This window comes from Serinus canaria, chromosome 2, assembly GCF_022539315.1.
Source record: "Serinus canaria isolate serCan28SL12 chromosome 2, serCan2020, whole genome shotgun sequence".
NCBI lineage: Eukaryota > Metazoa > Chordata > Aves > Passeriformes > Fringillidae > Serinus > Serinus canaria.
Genome location: NC_066315.1, coordinates 115,424,271 through 115,444,476, shown reverse-complemented (window position 1 = coordinate 115,444,476; position 20,206 = coordinate 115,424,271). Strand labels below are relative to the sequence as shown.

The 20,206-nt window shown below is 40.0% G+C and overlaps 1 protein-coding gene across 7 annotated transcripts in view; it reads left to right on the top strand.

Annotated features, from left to right (window-relative positions):
* Positions 1–19,951, top strand: part of ASPH (aspartate beta-hydroxylase) — a 113,712-nt gene extending 93,761 nt beyond the window's left edge. For all 7 annotated transcript variants that reach the window (XM_030230593.2, XM_050971155.1, XM_050971154.1 and 4 more), the window contains 4 exons: positions 2,623–2,758; positions 3,595–3,686; positions 8,167–8,300; positions 15,755–19,951. In XM_030230593.2, coding sequence (XP_030086453.1) covers positions 2,623–2,758; positions 3,595–3,686; positions 8,167–8,300; positions 15,755–15,905 — 513 coding nt within the window. In that variant the 3' untranslated portion in view covers positions 15,906–19,951. The remainder of the gene's footprint in view (positions 1–2,622; positions 2,759–3,594; positions 3,687–8,166; positions 8,301–15,754) is intronic.
* Positions 19,952–20,206: the final 255 nt, after the last annotated feature.

Below are 20,206 nucleotides of genomic sequence, written 5' to 3'. Positions count from 1 at the left end.
CATTTATAACCACACATTGAAAGGGTTTGACAGCACAGAGTAAGGATACTTTCAATGTAATAGTCTCACATAAAAATCTCCAATATTAAACAATCCCTATTTAAATAAAATCTACATTATTGCCAGATGTACAGCAACTGTAAACTTCATCTGTTATTAGAAACTGTATTTAAAAGCCATATGGAGGTTTATGGGAATCAGCTGCTAGCAAACAAGTACATATGCTCCCATTGCTTGTTGCCTCCTGATTTTTCAGTTGTAATCAGGATACTGCACCAAATATAATATTAATTTTTTGCTCTAACCTGGAGCTTGAATCTTTGCATTTCATGGAGCCATAAGTACATTTAATTTTTTTTCCTGAAGATACCAACTCTTAGATCAGGAGCTGTAAGTCCAAGTCCTGGACTTAAACATGCTTGAATGGTTTTTTGTGTTCTTAACTGTTCAAGATATCCCTGAGAGTCTGTAGTATCAGGGAGACCAAGGCTGGGTGATGTTTGAACTCCCCACTTTATTTCTCCCTAGGAGTTGTCTGTTGGTCATTATAAAGCACTGTCAGTGTGTTTTACAGATGGGGGTCTATGTTTTCAGGACAGAAACCCTATTGATATCTGACCAATTTATGTTTAAAACCATTGAGGATTTTGCTCAAAATTGATGAGATATAGTCAAATAAATTTGTATCTAACATGTTGGGGAGGGGGCCTTTAAACACAAGGACAAACACCTTTATAGGTTAACCTTCAACCTGTGGCACTTGAAAGAGAGAGTAGAGGTGACAGAGCAGCTGTTGCCTACAATGCCTTGGACCACCAGGGCTCTTCATGTGTCATCTTGTCTGCATGGATGAATGCTCCCTGTTACCTTTTTCAGCTGAGGAAGTAGGAAGAGTTTGAGGAAGCACAGAAGAACTTGGAATATCTTTCAAAGTTTTCCAGTTTTGTTGCTCTATATAATTTTTTGAGGCTGGTGTGAGTGTAGGTTATTTTCTTCTTTCTCTTCTCCAGCCAGTGAAAAACCAAGTACTGAAGCTGGCATTTCCTTTTGTAGATAGGGAAGTGCTAAATAAGTAGCAGCACTGTTCTCATATACATCTCTAATTAGGTGGAAATTTTCAATCTTTTTTTGTACCCTACATTTTGGAAAAGTCAGTTTTCCAAACATATTCTAAAAAAAAAAAAAAAAAGCCAAACAACTCCAAAACAAGTCTTTGCAATTTTACTTAATGCTAGCTGTTAAATGAGTGTTATAGAAACCATAAATGAGGGAGAATAACGTGAATACACTAGGAAAAATAAGTGTTCTTTCCCATTTTTTGATAGGTGAGAGAAAAAACCAATTTGTTATGATAGAGATTACTGTAATAACAGAAGTGAAATCCATATTTTCATACATTTTAGCCTAACTAAAATTGTTCTAGTGGGAGAAAGTGGCTGTATTATAGACAAGGTGTTCTAGGCAAAGTTTGCTTTGTTGAGCCTTTTATGATCTAGCAATACAAACCAATTTTGTCAGATCAACTTTTCCTTTAAGTAAAAAAACTCAAGTGGAAAAGGTAACTGTTTGTTTTACATGAGGATGGCTAATAAACATATGAAGTTTTAAGTCTAAAAGGGGGCACTTTTATCACCTAGCACCTATATCACCTTTTACTCATCATATAAGAAAGTAGTGTGGGAACATACCCTAGCTTATTTCGGTGTGAAATGGATTGAAAATGTCTTACAGAAGTGCATTGTTCAAGAGCACAAAGGGAAAATGAAAACTATTCACCCAAAATAAGGTTTAGTGAGAAAAGTAAGCTGCTGGGAAATTGAAGTTACTTTTATCCAGATCCATTGTTATATTGTGGGTTTTCAATTTATATTGCTATAAAATTAAAATTACTTATTATTGGTAGAATAAAAGGTTTTCTAAGCTATCTGATTTCTCTAAATATAATGTCCTAAGGCAGCAGAGAACAGAAAATTCAATTCTGCTATTTTGTGAGTTTGTATGTATGAAGTGTTAGGCAGCTCACACATTCTCAATCGTTGTGTCCATAAATGATCACCTGGCATTTCAAGTTGTATATGACTTTTGCAATAGCATCAACACGTGCAAGTGAATCTCAGCAAGCCTTTTTGAAGGTCTCAATCATAAACTCCAACTCAAGTGGTGTGTTTAAATTTGGCCTCTTTGGCCTGTAATATTCTGCCAACACCTGGAGTTCCAGGTTATGTAAGTGGTTTTCCAGTTGCAGGAATGATTCCAGGGTCACATGCACAGCATTTAGGAAGATCAAAACATTTAGCTTGCAATACAAAATGATCACTTAAAGAGCCCTTAGGCTCATCAAAAAGCAAATCAAAGTGAGGCCTGGTCTGCAAAGAGGCTGACTATTGTTGAAAACTTACAATCCCAATGTAATTGAATCTGAAGACTGGTGTGAAAGTTGTTTTTCCTGCCTTAACATGTCAGAAGGAAATAGAATTTAAAGCAACTTGATAATAACGACAAACACTTTCTTTTATTGCTTTTAAATAGATTAAAAAAGCTAATAATGGCAGGAAAAAATAAAAATGGTACTAAAGCCAAACACAGTAATTTCTCAGTGCAGTGACATGGCTCTCACAACAGTCCTTAGAGAAAAACTGGAAGCTCATTCGGGACGAGGGTCTTGCTGTGATGGATAAAAAACGAAGCCTCTTCCTGCCTGAAGATGAGAACCTACGGGAAAAAGGAGACTGGAGCCAGTTTACCTTATGGCAGCAAGGTAAAACATTCTGTATTTCTTCTCTTACCTCAATTTCATGACCTCAGATTAACATAGTGTAATAAGGAGTATCAACACAGCTTTTTCTAAAGCTGTTTTTGTAATCAGCATGTACAGAGGAAGGGACTAGATCAAACAGTGTTCAGGACCCCTGTGACAATGAGCAGGAGTTCTTTATTCTAAACCTTGTTGTCCCCAAATACCTCTAAGGGTCCCTTGTATGGTAACTCTTCAATGAGTGTAGTCCTCTTCTAGCAAGGCTGCCAACCCTTTACCTGGTTATGCATAGTACAGGTAAGATGGGGACCTGGGAGAAGGCACATCCTCAGTTCTGGGTTGCCAGCTAGGGGAGCTCTGTCATTCAGAAATGGTATGAGCAAAAGAATATGACTTTAATATGCTTGTGTGCTGGGAGGCCCAACTCTTGGAATGACCTTAAATTCTTATAAAACTCCACATATGAAAGAGTACTGTAAAATAAAATATTAAAGGCAAATTTTTATCAAAATATAATCTGGTGTTGAAATTTTATGATACTGGGGGCATTTTAAATCTCTTTCTGCTATGCACCCACATTAATGATTATGCATTTAAAATAACACTTTTTAAATGGTAGAAAGCCTGGTGTTCACAAATAATGCAAAAGTAAAATGTGTAGGCTGCTATGATATTACAACATGGAGGTACTTAGGTTGCACAGTCCTAAAATGAGAACAGTAATATTCACCTGTCTCTCAGTGTCAAGTCTTTGGCAGCTTTGTTGCTCTTCTGCAAAGCAGAAAATGGAAATGTTCATTCATTGCTCTTACCAATGCTCTCTCCATTATTTTCACTAGGAAGAAAAAATGAGAATGCTTGTAAAAGTGTTCCGAAAACATGTGCTTTATTGGAAAGATTCCCAGAAGCTACTGGCTGCAGAAGAGGACAGGTACCAAATTTCTTCATTTTTGCAAATTCATAATGCTGGAGCAGGTGATTTTGAGGAATAGAGGGACATGTATAGAGGAATGCACAATTTTGGTATATTTAATGATGCCTCAAGCACACAATAAACTTAACAATAAAAATATGCCCTATTTTAACTGCCAGCAAATGCCAGGTGAAATATGTTAGCTGAAGCCTTTCTGTGGACTCTTTAGTTGAGCCATTTCACCTTGTGTTTCCTGGGAGCTCATGGTAGGTAAGTAGTTACTTGCCATGGGTCAACCAATAAGTAAGGCATTACTAAACCTCAGCCTGAAGTGACCTAATCTGACTCCTAGCCTAACCTCCTTTGAGCAGGAGGTTGAATCAGGTCTTTTCTAACCTGAGCTTTATTTTCTGATCTGAACCTAACTTTACATGACCAGTTTAGTGGGCCAGATTCTCACTGTGCTAAAGTTCACCTGTCTCCTCCAGCCTGGCTACATTAGACAGAGGGAGAATCACCTTGTGGAAGCCAAATAGTGCTGCCACATGCTTCTTTCCTGAAGGTGAAGGGAAGAAATTTTACACCCATGAGTGTGGGCACCAACAAAATTTGTTTCAAGTGCCTACAATGACTATTCAGCTATTAGTAAACCTCACTTAATCATGCAGTAGCCCTGTATAGGTCAATGCACATGCATTGGTTGTGTAGGACATCAGTTTTCATTTTTTTCCAAGTTATTATATTTTGTCTACAATGACTACATGAGAATATCCTTCACATGGCAAAATTAAGGATGCAAAAGTTGAAAAGCACAATGCTAATGTAGCCCTAATTCAGACCCTTGAGTGTATGTGTTCATCTTTTTGACCAGTCCCTTGCTTTTGATGTGCAGAACTGCACTGGGTGGCTACTGCTGGGGGAATGAACAAAAGCTGTTGTTCCATGGGTTGGTTGCAAAGGCAGGTTATAGTGAATATAACTGATTAGAAGTCATCACACTCAATGTGGCTGCAAGAAATCTGCCCTCAGTCACATCCAGAGACAAAGTGGATCCCCCTCTGAGAGCAGATTCTGTTTGAGAGCTACTGTTTTGTTCACAATTTCTTGGTGCCCTACATGTTATCACCATCATATGGTTTGCAGAGATGTTTTATATTTACAGCTGTAGCTGTAGTCACCTATTTTGAACATATAAATGTAAAATAATCTGAAAAGTCGTGCTCTAGAAGTCTAAAGTTTTACACCCACTATTGTGAGATGCCTAGGGCAATTTTGGTTTTATCCTAGCCATGACTCAGATGTTACTGCTAAAATAAACCTAAATCAGCTGATGCCTAGTCACATATGAAAGCACCAGTAAGCAATGGGAACAAACACAATCAGGAAAAAAGGAATTCTGTGGTGGATAGACTATTTGGATGCTTTGGTCACCTCATGTAGTGACAAAGATAAATGAAATGTAAAATAATCAACTACCTGCTCAGTGCTGCTGAGACACTGTATAGAACAATAGGAAGTGATCAAAATTGTAACATTCTTCTTAAAAATAGCAGTAAACTAAAAACTATCACAGCTAGTTTTAATTCTGGACATTTCTTACATTGCAGCCATAGTACATCTCATTGGTAGTTTAGAACAATTTACCTATAGCACTTGAGCACAGCAGGCAGATATAATTGACAGACATATCCAGACTGATCTGCATGGGCAGATAATGTACATGACAGCAATCAATGTTCAGTGCTGGCATATTAGCATTACAGAATGGTTTAGCTCAGATATTAGTAAGCATCCTACAAAAAAAAAAACTCCTCAGACAAGAGGCACACACTGTCTTCTGCTGGTTCTGTTAATGGCTGAAGACCATGCAACACCTTAATCTAACATTTACCAAAACTACTCTGTCCCAGCCAAATGTGCAGATTTCCCAATTGAAAAGGTGCTTCTCATCACTGTCATTCATTATTCATGCTTCCTGTACCCCGAGATGTAGAATGAATCAAAAAGGTCAAGGTGAGAAGGGACATGTGGAGATTACCCTTGCTTAAAGTATGATGGAATTAGGACAGGTTGCTGTGTCCAGCCAGGTTTTGAATGCCTCTGAGGATAGAGATTCTATTGCCTCTCTGGGCAGCCTGTTCCTGTGTGCAGTAAAAAGTGTTTCCTTATGCTTAAATGGCATTTCCTGTGTTTCAATCTGTGTCCATTGCCTCTTTGCCTTTCCCTGGATGCCATTGAGAAGAGCCTGCCTCTGCCTTCTTCACTCCTCTCATCAGGTATTTAAATGCATTGATAAGATCTTTCCTTGAACCTTATGTACTCCAGGCTGAACAGTCCCAACTTCCTCAGCTTCCCCTTGTATGTTAGATCCTCCCATCCCTTAATCCCCTTTGTACCCCTTCAGCTGCTCCAGTGTGTCCATGTGTCTCTCATAGCAGGTAGCACAGAACTGGGTCCAACATTTAAGACATCTCATGAACTCTTAGGAGAAGGATAACCTCCTTCAGTGGGCTGCCAGAGCTCTCCATACTGCAGCCCTGGAAGCTGTTGGTGGCTTTGCTGCAATGCTGGTTCCTGTTTAATTTGGGTGCTGTGAGGACCTTGTGAGGACCCCTCAGTGTCTTTCTAGAAAGGTGCTTTCTAGACAGTTGTCCATCAGCCTGTATTGGTGCATGCCTCCCTAGTGCAGAATTTTATGCTGCTTTTTGTCAAATATTTTAAGATTTGTGTTTCCTCCTTTCTCCATCCTGCCAAGGTCTTTATGAAAGGCAGGGGAAAAAAAAGTAGTGTATTAGCCATTCCTATTCAATTTTCTATCATCTGCAAACTTGCTGAGGGGGGTGCACTCTGTCCCATCTTCTGAGTCACTGTGAAGCTCTTAAACAGTGCTGGACCCAGTACTGAGCCCTGGGATGCACCCCTGATGAGTGGCCTTCAGCTGGACTTTGTGCCTCTGATCATAACTTGTTGAGCCTGGCTTAAATGCCAGGTTTCAATCCTCTTCACTGGGGACTTATCTAGGTTCTATTTCCTCACTTTGTTGATTAGGATGTTTATGGCAGACTGTTCAAAGACTTAGCATTGAGATAAACAATGTGCTCCAAGCTAGAAACCTCACCACAGAAAGCTGGTTAAGTACAGAATCCCCTTCATAAACCCTTACTGGCTACACCCAGGTACATTCTTTTCCTTCATGTGTTTGAAAATTGTTTCCAGGATTTCTTGCTCCATCTCCTTTCCAAGGGTTGAGGTGAGGCTGACTAGACAGTAGCTCTTCAGACCTTCCTACTTGTCCTTCTTGAAGATAGGAACATTTCCTTTCTACCAGTTCTCAGAGACCTCTGCTGGTGGCAGTGGCCTTTCAAAGACTGCCTGGATTATGGATGGATGCACATCATCCATTTCCCTCAGGCTTCATGGATGGATCCCATCAGGACCCATGAACCCAGTTTAAATGTTCCCTAACCTGATCCACAGAAGGTCAGTCATCAGTGCTCCAGTCTGTTTCACTGGTCTCAGGTGCCTGGCACTCCTGAAAGTCAGTCAGACCAGCAAAGATTGAGGCAAAGAATACATGTAGAGCCTCAGCCTTTTCCATGTCCTTTGCCATCAGATATTCTGTCATGTTTAGTAGCTGGGCATGTTTTCTCTAGGCTTCCTGTTATTGCTGAGATATTTGTAGGAATCTCTCCTGTTACCTTCAGTTCTGTCTCCAGATTCAGCACCAGGAGAGCTTTGACTTTCCCAGCCTCATCCCTGCCCTTGCAGAGAGTGTCTCTACAGTCTTCCTGGGTGACCTGACCCTGCTTCCACCTCCTGTATGTTTCCTTTGTGTTTCTTTTTTTCTGGGTCACCTTGCTTCCTGCACATAGGAATTATTGAGTCGGACAAGGTGCTACTTAAAAATCAACCATCTGTCCTAGACCCCTCTTCTCTCATGGGATTTTTCCCAGCACATCCCTGAGTAAGACCAAATCTGCTCTCCTGAGCTGTGGGTAGTAATTCTGCTTTTTTATTTTTTCCATCCTCTCATGATCTTGAACTCCACCTTCTCAGGGTTGCTACAGCCAAGGCTGACAGTGACCTCCAAAGATGTCATCTGAGAGGGGCTGGCCAGTCTGATGAACACAGATTTGTGTATCCTATTGTCCATCCTTTTAAATCTTTCCATAGGAAAGAAGATATTTTTTCTGACTGTAAACAGAAGATAATTATTTTCAGCCTGAAATGTGAATACTGGTTAATTTAAGTAAAATTAAAATTGTGTACTTTCACACACAAACACACCCCTGGTTTCACACACACGCACCATGAGACATATGTTTCATAGTATTAAATGCCTTTAGGATATGAGAGAGAATTGCTGCTGAAACTCAAACAAAAGATGGCATTACACTTTTCACCCATCACCAAGGATGAGACTAAAAGGAGTCCTGACCTACTGCAGCATGGTTGTGAAATGGAATGTGTTGAAAAATGTGCCTTTCTCTTCTTACAGATCAAATATTCCATCATGCACCCAGGGACTCATGTCTGGCCCCACACAGGGCCCACCAATTGTAGGCTGAGGATGCATTTGGGCTTGGTGATCCCTAAGGAAGGCTGCAGAATACGGTGTGCTCAAGAGAACAGGTATGGTTCCAGTACTGGGGGGGTTTTACTGTTTTGGGGGGAAGGGGCTTGCTTGCTTGCTTGCTTGTTTTTTGGGTTTTTTTTCCCCTACTTTCCTCAAGACTGAAGAAGGGATGGGACTGCATGTAGTTAAAAGAAGAAAAAAAGAAGGGTGTTTTGATTACCTGGATGTGTAATAGATTTCATTAAACAGGCAGTTTGCACTCTGAACTCATGGTACAAACTCAAAAATATCAGTTCTGAAACAGTGCCAGGGGAACCTTTCGAGACAAACCTGCTCTTCTCTGCTATGGCATGGAAATAACAATGGATTTGGTCTATGGGGTCTCTGTTTATTTTTACAATGCCAATCTAATATTGCTGCCAACAGAGTTCCTGTATTTATTTTGATTTTGGAGAGACATAGAATTTGTTGCTGTTTTGGCAGACGCTGACTAAGATATACCTACATTTTTTACTTCTGTGACAAAATACCATAGTACTTCCAGCAGAAATCTCCTTTTCACCTTGTATTATTTGTTATAATTCAGTTAAAATATTCCAGTTGAAGTTGATCTCAGGATGAAGACATCTGTGAAGTTTTAGGTGCAATGAATTACTCAGGTGCCAATTTTATTTTAAAGTGTGCTTTAAGGGAAGTTTCTTTCAGAAACTTCTTCATGACGAAAACATTGTATTGAATTTCAACTCAATTTTATCTCTGTTTGCTCAGTCCAAAATGAAATTAAATGGCATAGCTTATACATTTACAATCAGGGCATATACTCCCCTTAGAAAGATGGGAAAATGTGCTAAGTTTTTTGTGTTACATTACTAAACATAGAAAGAAAAATGTAGTGTTAATTTGATTTCTTGTTGCTTACAGGCTAAATTTGCTGGACTTAAGAGAACCTCTCATGATGCTTAATATTTGTACAAATATTTTGAAAGATTCTGCCGCTTCTGAGGGCAACGAGGGCTAATTTTGAATTATTTTCAATGTAATAATATAATTAATGGTAGAAATGGAATTAATTTGATATTGAGAAATGGAATGCTACTCCTGTTGGCATGACTGCAATACATAGCAAAGGAGGGTTTTTTTAATAACACTTGAAACAACCACAACTGGAAATCTTTGGAATTTTTGAGGATAGAAGTATCCAGCTGTTAAGAACAAAAAGTGTTGTTACTATACTCTCCTGCCAACATGTAGCTTATAGTCAGTGTTACAACCTACACTACCTACATATAGAAAGTGACAGACATTTTTTTCCAGCATTCCAATCCAATATCCATATCAAGTTGGGTGGAGGGAGAGGTAGCTAATTGCCCAAGAGGACTGATATAGAGGCATGGAGTCTTTTCACTTTGGGACATTAGTGTGAGTTCACATTGGTGGTGACTGCATGGCATTACCATTAGGTGGCTGTTTAGTAGCTGGTGTGAGCAAAATAGTAGTTTTGCTCTGCTGCCAAGAGAGCAGGTGTCCACAGCTCACCACCTGTTATAAGGCTGGCACCCTTCTTAACCTGGACAGAAGGGATAATCCTGTAACTACCTCCTTGGTATCAACACTCCCTCAAAGTCAGGAGCAGAAAAATGCCTGTTGCTGCAGACAGAACATAGAGCATGTCAGTGTTCAGATTCCAGAACCTGTGTCAGTCCTATGCATCAGACATTCATTTCACATATGAAGCACTCAAGAGCTGACTACAACTTCTGCTGAAAGTGTTAAGATCAGTTGCTTACAGCAAGAGCAGTACACTCAGAAACAAGGGCGAGATTTTCCCTGGAAGCACTCAAAGTGTGTCTACTGCTGGCAGTGAAAGGGCTTTTATATATCCTTCCCCTGTGGCAGAGGGGGTGTGTGAACTACTGGCAGAGGGAATGGTGCCAGGAGGAAGACTTAGCCTGAGCAATTTCCATTTCTTTCCTCCTGGTGCTTCAGAGCAGTGATAAACTGGTGGTTTCCAATAGGAGAGCTGGCTGGAAGAGGAAGGTTAGCATCATGGCTTTTTCTGGCCTCCTGTGCCGCTGCTGTGTGCGAGAGAGAGAACAGAAACAATGAGAATTTCATCCTTGGTTACCTCTGTGCCACCCTCTTGGGGGTCTCTGTGGTCATGATGACCCTGAGATGTGTTCCAGCCTGGAAGCTGAAGAAGGAGTCAAGATTCTTCTGTTCTCATTCTCTAGGTTGTTTATTATTTGTTATCTATGACATTCTTTCTCTGACCCGCCGAGGTCTGTCTGGCAGGTCGGGTTGAGGCACACTGACCACCTTCAGAGGCAGTGTTATCTTTTTATACTAGAAACTGTGTGGAAATAGTTTTCCAATACCTATCACCTATGTTAAACAGTTTGTCTCAACCCTAAACCAATCCAAAAGTGCCACCATCACAGCAGAAGATGGAGGCCAAGAAGAAGAAGGACTGGACACACCCAGATTCCTTCACCTTGCCCCCTGAACCCCCATTCTAAAAACCCCAAAATTCTATATTTCACCCTGTGATAAACTCACTGACATTCTATTCAAACTCTTGTGGCTTGTACATCTTCATACAAAGTTGGTAATTGTTTTTTCCAGGTGCTAAAATCGAAGGCACAGGTGTTTTCAGCTCCATGCCAAGGTCTCCAAGTCCCCTGTCAGGGTCTCGAGTCCTCCAGGGCAGCCAGAGGAATTTCCTGGGTTCTGACACCCCCCAGTATGGTTGTTTACAATGGAACTCATCATTTGATGGACAGGCAAATCAGCACTGTCTAGTGCTGTGTTTTACTCCTTCATTTGCAGAAGAGCTTTTTGCAGCTGTTTGGAGTTGGTGTACCTCACAGCTGAGGGCCACAAAGATGATCAGAGGGCTAAAACACCTCTGCTATGAGGAAAGGCTGAAAGAGCTGGGGTTGTTTGGCTTTGAGAAGAAAAGGGTCCAGAGAGACCTCATGATAGCCTTTAAGTACTTGAAGGGAGCTTTTCAGAAAGACTGGGACAGTTTGTATCAGAAAGGTTGCAACAGAACAAGGGGTAATGCTTTTAAATTAAAAGAGGGTCAGTTTAGATTATAAATAAGGGAGAAGTGTTTTATAGCGATGGTGGTGAGACACTGGAACAGGTCACCCACAGGAATAGTGGGTGATTATAGATGTTCCATCCCTGGAAACATTCAAGATCGTGCTGGACAGGTCTTTGAGCAGCCCGATTGAGTTGAAGATGTCCCTGCTCATTGCAGGTTTTGCCTTTAAAGGTTCTTTGAACACAAACTATTATGATTCTGTGTTTCTTGTTCTGTATAGAATTGATAATTTTAGGTCACTTGGTGTCCTGGTTTGAAAGGAAGTGGTTTTTATTTTTGGAGACAGTGGTTAGCCCAGTGGGGGCTCAGGTGTGACTATTGGCACCTGTTTGGGCCAATGAGGAGATGGTTCCGCCTCTGAGAACACAGGGTATAAAAAGCAAAACTCCCAGGAAGTAGCTCTCTTGCTTTTCAGTGAGCAAAGGGATTGGATCAGTTCTCTCTCCCCCTCCGGCTGTAGGCCGGGTGGGGGAGGGGAAAAGGCCACGAGGCGCCGTGAGCTGGGCTGGAGGCCTTGGATCTTGGAGAGAGAGAGAGAGACCGGGGGGGGGGGCAGTGAAAGGATGGAGGGGTGGAAGTAGTGAGAAGCACCGAGCAAATTTCCCCCCCCCCTGCTTCCTAGAGATGAGAGAGAGAAAGGAGAGAAAGAGATAAGATACGGCTTGCAGCTCCTGGGAAGTCGGCCAAAAGTGAGAAGGGAGTCCAGCACCCATAAAGATGATTTTTAACCCTTTTTTTTCCTCATGATGGAAACCTTGCAAATGTTGATCCTCCCGGAGGAAAGAGATAAGGCTGGAACAAGAAGAAATGGACAAGTGTAATGAGAGGTTTGAGTGAGTAGGGTGTAGCGGAGATAATGAGAAGAATTTACTTGGGAGGAGATAAGCAGAGCAGTTTTTTTGGCTGAACTTTTTCTTGTATGCTGTGGACAGACTGGCTTTCTATTGTAACACAGAGACTGCGGTTTTGGGGGGAAAGCAATGGCTCGGATCCAAGAAAGGCAGTGAAGAGTGGTGATGGGCAGAGATCAGGAATGGGAAGATGATCTCTGTCATGAAGCCCTAGCCCCGGGGAAATGGGGGGGATTTTATTATCCCAAATTGGAGAGACTGTCGTTTTCCTGGAGCTGACCAAAGTATCCTTAAAAAGAGAAACCCCAAAAGCAATCTTCTGGTCCATTTCCATGGTGGGAGCATGGAATATGGAAAGGGGTTAGTCAAGAAATGGTACAAGGAGAAGACTCCTTTCTCTTTAATAGAATGAATTGATTGTTTGAAGAAGGATAATGGACTGAGAATTAAAACCTGGGAGATGGGGACTGAAGGAAGATTTGAGTTGGTATTGTATGTTGTAATGTGGGTTGAAAGGGGGAGGAGAAATGTGTTTGAAAGATTTCCATTCTGTTCTTTGTGTGTGTGTGTGTGTGTGTGTTAATAAAGTTTTTTTTCCTTTATTCCTAAGTTGGAGTTTGCTTGCTCTGTTTCTGATCACATCTCACAGTAGACACCAGGGTGGATGTGTTTTCATGGAGGCACTGGCATTGTGCCCAGTTCCTAAACCATGACACTTGGCCATTTTGAAGTCCCAGTTCTGTAAAGTGCAGGGTATAATGCACAAAAGTGGTAGGTAAATAATACCTAGTTATCATAATCCAGCATTGCTATCAAGGAAGGTAACCTTATGTTGAAATTAAGGTGAAGGTGCAGCCGTTGTGCAGAAGCCAGTCTGAGATCTCGCCTTTAACAGGTGACACTAGAACTGATATGGAGAATTATCTGGAAACCACCCCAAAGGGGCTCGGCACCAGACCGGAACAATATGGTCCCTGTGTTACCACTGAGAAGTGTTTCTCACACCATCAGGCTTCTAGAAAATATTTATTTGCATGCTAATAGTGGGGTTTGTAGCCTTTTCAAAAGGGGCTAATAGTCCTGTCAGCTTTATGACTTTTTCTTTGTTGTGCAAAACAGCCGATCCCATTATGATGCAAATTATAGATCCTGGGTTTTAACCTCTGAAGCTACTTCATCTGGATGCCTGGGTTTTTATTGTCCTTAACTGAGTTGCACTTTCAGGCTATTTAGAGCAGTTCTTTTCAGGCTTGATTTAATTAAAAAAAAAAAAAAAAAGAAAGAAAACCAGAAACAACAGCAAAAAAAAAAAAAAAAAAAAGCCCTCAAAAAACCCCTAAACCAATGGAAAACCAAGCTACTCCCCCAACAAGAAAAACAACACTTGATCTCAATTGCTCCAGACAAAGCAAAGCCAAATCCCCCAGCCCTCCCCACCAAACACCCCTGGCACCACCTCCTAAAAAAACCCTACTCAAACCCACCCAAAATCAACACCCCCAAAAAACTGCAAAAAAAAAAAAATAACCAGAACCCTCCCCCCCAAAATAAACCAACCCCAAAAAACCAAACCCAAAGTCTGCTTGAATTTTTTTACCACATTATAGCATTGTAAGTGGTTTACTCCCATGGACTTGAATAAAAGCAATGTAACTTTAGTGCAGTACCAGTAACTCAGGGTCTGTGTGACATACAACATTTTCATTACCAGAAAACTGATGTGCAATCAAACAACCCCATGTGATCATATCTGAAACCTGCAAAAGGCTGTTAACCTGGGCCTTTAAGGCATGTGCAAGTGTGAATTTTTTTTACTATGTTATGCTCTCTGGTTTCTTTACTCTTGTTTAAATCATGTTTAGCTGATTATTTCAATTGATCCTATTTCAATTTCTTTTCAGAACATTACAGCACAACCCCATAAATTTTGATGGTTACATTTTCCTTTGGTTGAATTAAAAATATGGAGATGAATTGGAAGTATGAACCTAGTTTTCACCCTGTTTTTGAAAAAGATAATTGTTTTCCCTGTAAATGAATACAGCTGAATGAGCTTAAGCAATGCATTCTCATCTTTGATGGCAAGGCCTTTGTGTCTTTAGCATTTTTACTGTTCTTAGTGCTTACTTTCCTCTGAGGGCATCCATCCCCTTGGGTTGCTTCAGCTCCTGTGGGATCCTGTTAAATAAATTGTGTGTGTTCATGGTAGAGTGGCTTTAGGAAGGAATGTTCCTTTGACTGTTGTTACCTTGACTGGTATTCATCCACTCTCATCTGGAGGTGTATAATCAGGTGTTAAACTTCTCTTCAAAATTATGAATCCAGGTCTCAGCAGGCTGGAGAAGCTGCCAGCTGAAATGTGATGAAGTTCAACAAATGCAAAAGCGAAGCCCTGAGGCTGGAAACAGATAAACACCTTGTGGCTGGAGTGGCTGGTGATGACTGCCTAGAAAACAGCTTTGCAGAAGAGGGCTTAAAGACCCTAGGGGCCAAGTTGAACATGACTTATAATCTTCTTTTGTATTGATGAAGTCTAGCTGTGTACTGGACTGTGTTAGTAAATTTGTAGGAAACAGTTGGAGCAGTACAATTTTCTCCTCTCTCTTCTGCATTAAAGACACTGCCTCTGCAGTACAGTGTCCAGTTTGGGATAGTTTATTACAACAAAGTCATTGATAAACTAGAGGGACTCCAGTGGAGGATGGATACGATGATTAGGATGAGAAACTTAACAAACATGTTTGGAGTCTGGAAACCAGAAGGCTATAGAGTAGCCTAGTTACTCTCTTAGCTACTGAGGGGTGACTGTGAGGAAGACAAAGCCAGACTCTTTTCAGAGAGGTGCAGTTGTAGAATGAGAGGCAATGAACACAAGGGACAGTGTAGGAACTTTTATCTGGGTAAAATGGAGGTTTGACAATAAGATGGTAGAGTGCTCTTATGGTTGCAGATATCTCAGGCTCTTCACTAGTGGATTTTTTAATATTTCATCTAATCTCAAAGTTGTATCTAACTTTGCAGTGAGTCCTCCTATGAGCAGAGGGTTGGACCACATGACCTTCCAAAAGCATTGTTCTGACTTTTAGAAAAAGCAAATTGATTTAAAGTAATTTCTTTTTGAACTGTATGACCATGTTACTAGTCATTCCCTCAGTTTTCATCACTTATGTACATCACTGATGTATCTGATTAGAAATGAAAAAAGTGGATTATCACACCAGTACATACTCATTAAAATAATATAAAATTAAAAGTATAATAAATAACATACACCATAAATGTCTGAAAGTGTTTGTGAACATAACTGTGCAGAATAAGGGGGAAGGATCCCTCAATAACATAAAGGTCCATTACACTAACCTTTCTGTAGTTTCTTTAAAGCTCCCATACTCCAGGCTCTCTGGATTAGGCAGTGAAATCTTGACTGTGCAATCTGTACTGTTTAAATCTTTCTCATATGTCAAAGAGCATCTTCAGAGCTGATCTATAGCTTACCTGCTCCACAGCCCTTCAAGTACTACACTAAAGCATGTTTTTTTTTTTTGTTTTACAGAGACTGGGAAGAAGGGAAAGTTCTTATTTTTGATGACTCCTTCGAACACGAAGTGTGGCAGGACGCTGAGAGTTATCGCCTGATATTCATCGTGGATGTGTGGCACCCGGAGTTAACAGCCCAGCAGAGGCGTACTCTTCCTGCTATTTAGGGGGTTTCTTCTGATCTGTGCAGCAGAGGAGTATTAACTCCTTTGGAGTATGAAAATAGGATTAATTTATCCAGCATACAAAGTATACAAGCATTTTAAGGGTAAGAAAAGATAAGGATGACGTTCTACAATCAGAGTGGACTTGGTTTAAAAGCAGAAAGAAGCCATGTTTTGTTTCATACTGATACAGCACTGATGTGTATTGTTTTTCTGGTTGCAAGTCTGAAAACACAACACTTGTCAGCCAAAAAGCAATAGATCTGGATTTTCAAGCTGAGGAATGTGCAGATGTTTTTGCCATGCCTGTATTTTCTTTACAAAACCAGTCAGTCAGTCACCTGCTTCACTATGTTCAGGCATGTGATTTATGATTTTACATCTAGGGAATACTTCCTGTCTGGGAAGCAACTTGTATGATATTTGCAAATGTATGCACACAACTGACTTTGAAAATCAGTATGCAGGTGTAATGTTAGCTGCTTTAGGCATAGAACATGTCCCTATGTTATCACTGTAGATAATGTGAATGGATTATGTGTGTTTTGTACTTTTTCTACCTGAGTAACTGTATTTTTCTAGCTTAATTATGAACAAATCTTCTTTAATTAACCACTATTTTTTAAAAAGGTGATATATATACAAGTGTGTCTCTAGCTATCAGCAGAAGGAAAACACTATATATGAACAAATTTCATTTTTACCAAGTGTGGCCTTCTTTTGCCTTCCTGGAAATGTAAACAGAAACTTGCATAATAGCTGCCTAGTCAAGGTTTGTTCTTTAAAAACAGAATAGTTCTCTTAGTTAGCAGGTGACCTTCAGTTTGATAATGTGATTTTGGGAAATGCTGAGCAAATCTGACATTTTTAAGCTCAGATCTTGAAATACTTGACCATTCTTAGGATTATATGGTAAGCTGCTGTTTCTCCTATCATTACAAAAGCTTCTGGTGTAATATCCTTTCTACCCACTGAGGGTCTGGGGCCCCTCCTTCCAGGGGCTCCTCCTTGGTTGCCCTTTGGTGATCATTCAGAAAAAAAAAAAGAAAAAAATAAAAAAGGAGATTTTCTTGTGCTTTGGGCAGAAGTACAAGGTCCATCTTGGCTTCCTGCCAGAATGCAGAGCAGACAAAGACCTTCAAGTCTTGTATTAACTTCCACTGCCAGCATCCTACAGTGTGCTAGAATGATCCTGTAATTGACCTAATGGCATTTTCCTTGCCTTGAAATGAATGATATAATGCTGAAGTAGTCTGATCCCCAGTAGTGTTTACAGTGTACTCTGTATTTGCAGAGTATACTGCAAAAGTAGAATACAGAATTTACTGTATGATAAAAAGGCCAATTTTCAAGAAAGAAAACTAGTTAGATATTTAAGCAGATGGCAGATCTTTTAGGTCTGTACTGTTTAATGGGAGCTGGAGTGTGCAGGACCCTCCACTTTTAACTTCTAAGAACACTAACAGGAGAGAGAGAGAGCAGAGATTGCACTGCTGATGTTTGTGGCTGGCTGTTCTCCTCAGCCACAGCACCAGCTGGGTGTGGACAGGGGTGCTAGGGTGCTCTGGGCATCGTAACTGAGGGTTGTGAGTGACAAACACTAAGCAAGGAGGCACTGAGATTATTCTGCAGCTTTGGCTTTCTTGTCCAAAAGACACGGAACAGTTTTTATTTGTGTGGTACTCAGTGGTTTATTGCTGCAGAGTCTACATCGTGGCATTGGAGTATCGTGACCTGAATGTCACATTTGCTGAAGCAAACTGCAGATAAGAGCTTTGCATTCCCATAAACTGAATGCTTTTCAGATTCCTGTATTTTACTAGGTCATTAAATCTTGTAATGCCATATAACACATGGTGACTGCGCCATAAATTAGTGTGAAGAGTTTCTGTGCACTTTAATTTCCTTTTTTGAATATTAAACTGATAAACCCTGTCTTATCAAGAGTCACTTTTAGACAGCTAAGATAATTAGGTTTTAACGTGTTGTCCATATCAAAAATAATAATGAAACTATAACAATGTACCAGAAAGTAACAGTTCTCAGTTAATAATAATGAAAAACTGTAAAGGTTTATAAGTTTCACATAATATAAATATGCTTTTGGAGATCATTTGGAGAATCATACAAAACTGGAAATAAGATACTTTTTGTGGGGGGTAAAAGAGTCAAGATATTTTTTAAATATCCCATTATTTTTTAAATATCAAGTCAGAGCCTATATTTTATATCTTTTTGAAGTGATCAAACAGTACAAATTAAGGTAATTCTCTGAAATAAAGATTGTGCGTGTAAAGAAAAAATCAAGAACTTCTTAAACAAAAATTGATGATTTAGAAATATTTTTATTAATGTTGCATTTTAGTTTCTATTGCTCAGAGTAAATGCTAAAGGAGTGGTAAAAACTTTTGAGCTTTATTTATGAAAATCCATGCCATCCTTCAGATTATTTCATTGTTCCTTGTTTAGGCTCATACTTTATCTTGTCCAATTGCAATTGGCAAATAGATAAAATTGGCAAACAGATAAAAGTAATCTCCCCAAGATGTGTGTGTGCCAGAGGAGCACTGTTTATTAGATTGTGTAGTGATACATTAGCCATTTAAAAAATCTTAAGTGCCTCAAATAAGACAAGGTGTTCCTGCAACACTGAAGGGAATCTATTGTATGCCCACCTGTCAGGGAGCAAAGAGTGGATGACTTTTTTAGGTACAGTTACTGGATTAGTTCTGTATGTGGGGAGGATATATAGAGCAGAAATTCTGCAGTGAATTACTGGCATATTGGTTTAGGTGTTCCTGTTTGCCAAGTGGTATTCTGTCTTGGAAAAGGTTTTCAATGTTGGAAATGCCAAGGGAGGAAGTGAAGTGGTTTTTCAATGGAAATCCATTGCAATTAGCATTTTTTTTTTGTTAGATTTATTTACAGAAGGAAATGGCAGACAAGGGCAGTATAGTTTGTAACACAGTGTGTACTTATCATGTTCCTCCCTGCCTGTTGTTACCTTGCTTGCACAGAATCTGTGTAAGAGCCTATGGTTAAATGCAGGCTTCATACAGTTATTTATATTACAGTTAAAGAAAGTAAATCATTTATCCTTTGTGAGGTTTATCCTCAGTGACTAGATTTCATTAGTATTTGCACTTCTTGGGCAGGACAAGACCCACTTTAATGAACAGTGATTGTAACAGATCATCACAAATATTCAATGGCAGTGGGGGTGAGTGTATTAACAGAGAAAAATCACAAACCAAAGTAATTCTTCCTCAATGCTGCAGTATAATAGCAAATGTCTGTCTTTTTTTGTCTCTTTTGGTTTTTGCTTTCTGATTTAAGTGCATTCTTTTTGACAAATCCAAATGCCTTTTAGTCTCTGTGAGCCCAGGGAAGAGAAAGGAGCTGCTACCAGGCCTTGACATCCTTGTTTCCTGTAATAGGTGGTGATGATGTCAGGTGTGTGGGGGGGGAATGGAAGAAACCCCAAAGATACATGGGCTCAGTCATCTTATTTTTTTAATGTTCCTGCAAGCTTCTGTTTCTTTTACTGACTCCTATGTTGCCTTGCTGGGACCATCCACAGCCTTAGAAGCTGGCTCTCTGTCATGAGGGCCAGGCTTTGTGTCAATGACATGTTGCTGCAGTAAGAGCAGAGTGAGTGAGGTTATTCTGCACAGACACTAGTGGGTAAATCCCAGGTGTGTTGATAGGATCTGGCAGGATGTCCTTTCTGTCCTGTGCAGCCATAAAACGTTGCTGTAGGTAAAGGCAGTATTTTGTTATTCCATCTGTTAGGGCTGGCCATGTCCACTTGAACTATATCATCACTTCAGCCTAACACTTGGGAATTCAGTGGGTGTTCCAGTGCACATTAAAAACCCTTGTGCCCATTATCATCTCATTTTGTATGTATGGTTTACACTGCTACCTTTGATATATTGTTGCCAACTGCTTGTTCTAGTGAATTGTCAATGTATGGCAATTTAATTGAAGATTTAAAGTGTGTACAGTGATTGTAACTGTTTTAAGAAATAAAGTCACTGCACATGCAATTTTATAATGATTGTTCTTTTATTTCTTTAATCCGATTTCCATTTCAATGAAGGGATGGTACTCTCTTTGCAGCTAGAGCAAACAGAGATAAAACAAACTGATCTTTGGCATTTCAGTTCTTCTATTCTTCAACATTTCCTTCTAGCAGAAACTTGTACTGTATTGTATTCTTGTATCCTCCTTCTGAAACTTGTAATTGTATTCTAAGTTTTCCTTTTTCATTTTAACCATGGCCTACATCTGCAATCAGCATA